General features: G+C 46.9%; 1 protein-coding gene across 1 annotated transcript; it reads left to right on the top strand.

Moving 5' to 3' along the window:
• Positions 1–3,770: 3,770 nt before the first annotated feature.
• LOC141027337 (uncharacterized) lies at positions 3,771–4,535 on the top strand. Its single transcript, XM_073504338.1, has 3 exons — positions 3,771–3,943; positions 4,028–4,337; positions 4,434–4,535. Exons 1-3 carry the CDS (start codon positions 3,771–3,773, stop codon positions 4,533–4,535), a joined length of 585 nt encoding a protein of 194 aa, XP_073360439.1.
• The last annotated feature ends 915 nt before the right edge of the window (positions 4,536–5,450 follow it).

Below are 5,450 nucleotides of genomic sequence, written 5' to 3'. Positions count from 1 at the left end.
TTAGCCAAACAATGGTTTGCTAGGAACGGGTGGTTAGAGGCTGACATGGCTAAAATGGGACACATGATATAGCAAGTGATAGGTAGCGAGCATGGCAATAGAGCGAACAACTAGCATAGCAAAGATAGAAGTGATTTCGAGGGGTGGTCATCTTGCCTGCAAGATTCTCAGAGTTGTCGAAAGCTTGATCCTCGTAAGCGTACTCGACAGGTTCCTCGTTCACGAACTCGTCTCTCGGCTCTACCCAAGACAAGAACACAAACAAACGGAACCACAATCAACAACGAGAAATGGACAAGCAACATGATGCAAAACATGTATGATATGCAAGATATGATATGCGGTGCATATGCGTGCTCCGGAAGGAAAATGATGAACATGGCAGTAACTTGGAAAACCAAGCATGCCACTGGAAAGATGAGATGATTTCGGTCGAAATCGATATAAAGATCACCGGAATCGGATGCACGGTTTGCAAAAGGCAAGCAAAACAAGAATGACAAGAATCTGCGATAAACAGCAAGATAGCACTTAAAATGCAACAAACAGCAATGCTACAGCATCCCAACATAGCAACAAAGCACATGGCAGTAATCTACAGGATATGATGGACAAAAGATGAACACTGAGCTACTGCTAGTTCACAACATATCAAGCTCAAACAAGCATGGCAAAAGTGCAAAAGATTACAGGTTCACAGACTTGGTGAAAAACTCGACATGACAGAAAACGGCATCAGGTAGCAATGTTCAGAGCACGAAATCAACATGCTACAGGAACTTAACATAGCAAAAAGAGGCATGGTAGTGTTCTACTAAATGCACATGACAAAAGTCCCTTACTGACCATAAGCCAAAAAGGACCAGAAGATATGATGGCAAGCATGTAAACATAGCAAGTTTTGGTATCAGGTTTCAGACTTAGCAGAAAAACAGAGCATGGCAGAAATATTAATATGTAGGCCTCTTTGTGAGCTTGATGCACTCACTACAGAGCAATGCATGACAAACAAAGCATACCTACAGCAAGATGGCATGTGTATGAAGCTAACCATGGCAAGAACAATAGCATAGCATGTATGGACCAACTACAATAAGCTTGGCAAAATTGCATATCATGTTAAGAATCTGCCAGAAATATTTTATAGCAAAAGTAGAGCAAGATTGAGTCATGCTATGGCACTCCATAATTTCAAACAATTGCAGGAACGTATCCATGACAACTATAGCTACAAAACATCTTTACCGAACATCTCCAAAATATGCATGGATCTCTCTGTAGCATCAAGTTTACATGGCAACAAAATTACAGCAGACAAGGACTTAAGAGATATTACGGGGCCTACTTTGCATGCTTGTGCTAGTCACCACAGAGATCACAAAAATACATGTAGAGCTCATGCTCAAAAGATGCACAGATTAAATGATACAAAAATGACAAATATCCAAGTTCTGATAAGAACCAGAGATTAACAGCAACTAGCCCTCTTCCAACAGAGATTTGGGCATCAAGATGACCTCTAATGAACATGGTGCAATTGAACAAAATGAAGAGCATCACAAGACGAACAAGTTGACATATCACACGCACGAATCGGAGCTACATGCAAGAAGTTATCGCATCTCGAACAGGAGCATATGCTGATGAAATTTCAGACAGAGAAAAAAAGGGGGGCTCGGGTCAACCTTCCCGTTGACCAGATCGGATCGGGGCCGGTTCGGGCGCGGGCTTGCGGTGGCGTTCGCCGAGGGAGGAAGAGGAGGCCGGAGGGCGACGGCCGGCGAGGGAAGCCGAAGGTGGGGGTCGCCGGAGGTGGGGGTCGCCGGCGGGGGCGGCGGAGGCCGGCGGAGGCGTGGCGGCGTGGCCGGCCGGCGGCGGAGCACCCGAGGGCGGCGGCGCGGAAGACCGGCGGCGGCGCGACCGGCGGTGACGGGCGTGGAGGCGCGCGCGCAGGGAGGAGGACGACGGCGGGCGCGCAGAGGCGCGCGGGGGCGCGCGGGCCCGCGGGCCGGCGGCGGTGGGAGGCCGGCGATGACACGTGGCGGCTCCGGACTGGACGGGGCGCGGCGGCGGACGTGTCCGGCGGGGTACGGACGCGTCCGGCGGCGCGGAGGGATTTTTTTAGGGTTTGGACTGCGGTTGTAATTCGGGATACCCACATATTTATAGGTAGAGGGAGCTAGGAGGCTCCAAATGAGGTGCGGTTTTCGCCCACACGATCGTGATCGAACGACCTAGAGCATGGAAGATAGTTTGGTGGGTTTTGGGCTGGTTTTGGAGGGGGTTTTTGCTGGACACTCAAATGGACTTTGCGGATGCCCGGTTAACCGTTGGAGTACCAAACGACCTCCGAATGGAACGAAACTTGACCGGTAGTCTCCGGGTGGTATAATAAGACCACTTGACAAGCCTCGGTCCATTCCGAGAAAGTTTGACACACGCACACGAAAGAAAACTAGAAGGGTGCACCGGAGGAGATAGGAGCGCCGGATTGGAAAACGGACAACGGGGAAAATGTTCGGATGCATGAGACGAACACGTATGCGAATGCAATGCACATGATGACATGATATGAAAATGCATGACATGACAAAATACAAAACGAAAGACAAAACCCGACAACGGAGGGAAAAACATATCACATAGCCGGAAATGGCAAGAGTCGGAGCTACAAATATGGCAAGTTACATGCGGGGTGTTACACCGTGCCTCTAGACACTTTAAAACTGTGGCTCTTTCACTTCTCCCGTTGATTCGCTGCTTGTATTTGATGTATCCTCACGTGATACACGTCACGAGTCTATGTGTCTGCGGTGTCACATGGTTGTCCCTCTTGAGAGTTTGCAACCGTGCCTTTCGAACAGAGTGTTCTTACTGATCCCTATGTCACCTCTCTTTTTTGCATCGAGAGGATTTGTATGTGTGCCTCGAGAATGCCAATTCGAAAACCGTTCTTGTCTGTCGGAGAACCTGCAATTCCATGTCTGTACGCAGAGGGTGTGTAGCCGTGGCTCGAGAACGTCAATTGCAAGGCCGTATTCGTGCCTTGCCAAGCCGAAGCACGTGCCTGTAGAGGCTACATTTCCATGCCTTCGTTGCCTGCATTCACGTGTTTCCAGCGAGTTGCTGCCTATATCTCTACGTGCCTGTGGTGATACCCGTGCATGTGGAATAGACACGTATGTGCGTCGTGTGCCTTCATACCCGTGCCTGATAGACACGTATGTGCATCTTGTGCCTGCATACCCGGGCCTCACGTAAAACCAGCCTTGACTATCGAGGGACGGATGTTGTGAATCTAGCTAGACGAGGCACAGATGAGTTTTGGCCTTCAGATCTAAGGTGTACGGCTGGCTGTTTGTTTTCTTCATTGGATTCTTCCATCGGTGGTCTTTGTTCAAAGGAGGAATTGATGACCGATGTGCCGGCTGTTCGATGTGACTATTCAGTGTGTCAGTTACCGTAAAATAAAGTTAGAGGCTCCTCGATTTCTCCACGGCATCAAATATTTGTGCACAGCCGTGACTTTACGGAGTGCATGGTTTTATGAGCTTCGGAAGCACATACGTCTATTCGTTGTTCCTAGTTCACATGTTAATGCGCATTGTAACTCAAACGTCCCTCGCCAAGGTTAAATATTGGTCGTGTTTGTGAGGTCTTCACGTCGTATTGTAGCCACAGAACATCAGTCAGTTCCCACCCTCCTCGCCACTCCCCAACCTTGTCGTAGGGTCTCGGGAATCTCCATTGGCACCTTGTTGCTCGCTGCCATGGACGACTTTTTGAACACCACCGATTACCATCCTATAGTTGCCGATGGTAACACGAAGCTCGACGTGTGGTACACCAACGAGCCTGGCAAGGTGGAGGAGATAATTGGCTTGTACGAGGACTGGTTGCGCGAGGAGAAGCACAAGTTTGTTGGTCTCGGCATGGAGTTCACGTGAAAGGATTGTTACGGGCGTAGAAAAGTCGTCGTCATGCAACTGGCTATGCGGAATCATGTTTTGCTCTATCACTTCTGTAGGGCCAGGACGGAGTGCCCTGCCCTGAAGGATTTCCTTGAGAATAGAGGTATAACTTTCTCTAGTGTGGGCGTCAGGAATATTAGAGATGCTCTTTTTCAAGATTTCATCAGAATTCCAGAAGGGTACCGCATCGACATCCAAGAGAAGTTTATGATCAAAGGCGGTGAAGAAAGGGACTCCATGGAGGACTTAGCAGGAGCCATCATTGACGAATCTTATTCGAAGCTGGAGTCATCTTTTCCAGAACTTCTTCGTCACTACTGGGATTGGAAGCCACTTACTTTTGATCACCTGAAATATGGAGCTACTGTAAGTGAAGATTTCGTTTTCGTTAGTTTCTGCCTTTGTTGCTAGAACAGTACTTGTTTTTTTGTATATTCGTGTTTTCATTTGCTTTTCCTTTAGGAAGGGTATGTGAGCTATGATCTATACCGCCGGTTTCTGTCGATGAGGGACATCCTGCATCGTCGTTGTCTTCCTGATTTCAGATGGCGAGGACGTTTCTGAGGAGTAGTCCAGGTGGAAGTGCTGGCAAGATGGATTGTGTGATGAATTGGTTATTTGATAGTTATTGTATGGGGTAAAATTACATAGAGTGATTAATTTGTAATTGTGGTGGTTTTATTTTGAACCGGATGGAGTTGACTAGTTTGGAAATTTAAGTTTATTTTTGTTCCATTGTGTTTTTCTTGATTGGGTGCCTTCAAGAATATTTTCCTCTACGATTTTTGCTACGAGTTGGTATAAGATGAGATGTATTAAGGGGAGCACTCAGATGTGCACTTTCGTGATTCTAGGCAGCGCACAGTCGTCTGTTCAGGGAGGCATTGTTTTTGTTTATAGGCAAGGCACGCTCTGGTGTTATTAGTTTGCTAGCTGCTTCAGTTCTTCTCTCAATATCGTTACATTGACAGGTAGGGGCTTTACTTTTGCTTTGTGTTTGTACTGTGTTTGGCACGGTTGTTTTTATATTGAATATACGGTAGTGGTTGTGTGTTTGAAATGTTTTTATGCAGAGCTTGAGTGTGTTTAAGATTCTTCAGATTTTCTCACTTTGTTGTCTGTTTCAATATAGGTTGTCTGTTTCAATATATGTTGTCTGTTTTAGGGACGGTAATCCAGTGTGATACTTGCTGTGGGAGTATTGTGTTATCAGCAGTTGCGTTCCTGTGTTTCAATTATTGTGGTGGTACTTTGATTTTGAAAGGTATGGCCGTGAAAAATTGGATGCATTGTCGTATGCTTGGTAGAGGCGTTATCCTTCCTTTGGCTATTAAATTCGGAGAGGCACTGCGTTATGTTAGTATGAGTCACTGTCATGGTTGTATGTTCTGTAATATTTCTAGTTAGTCTGCTAGTGAACTCACGTCTTTCTAGTTAGTGGAGGCATGTGCTATGTTATGTTGAGTCAGAGTTCTGTCT

The sequence above is a fragment of the Aegilops tauschii genome, chromosome 7 (assembly GCF_002575655.3).
Source record: "Aegilops tauschii subsp. strangulata cultivar AL8/78 chromosome 7, Aet v6.0, whole genome shotgun sequence".
NCBI lineage: Eukaryota > Viridiplantae > Streptophyta > Magnoliopsida > Poales > Poaceae > Aegilops > Aegilops tauschii.
The sequence above is the reverse complement of the archived record's forward strand: the minus strand, read 5'-3'. Positions and strand labels throughout refer to the sequence as shown.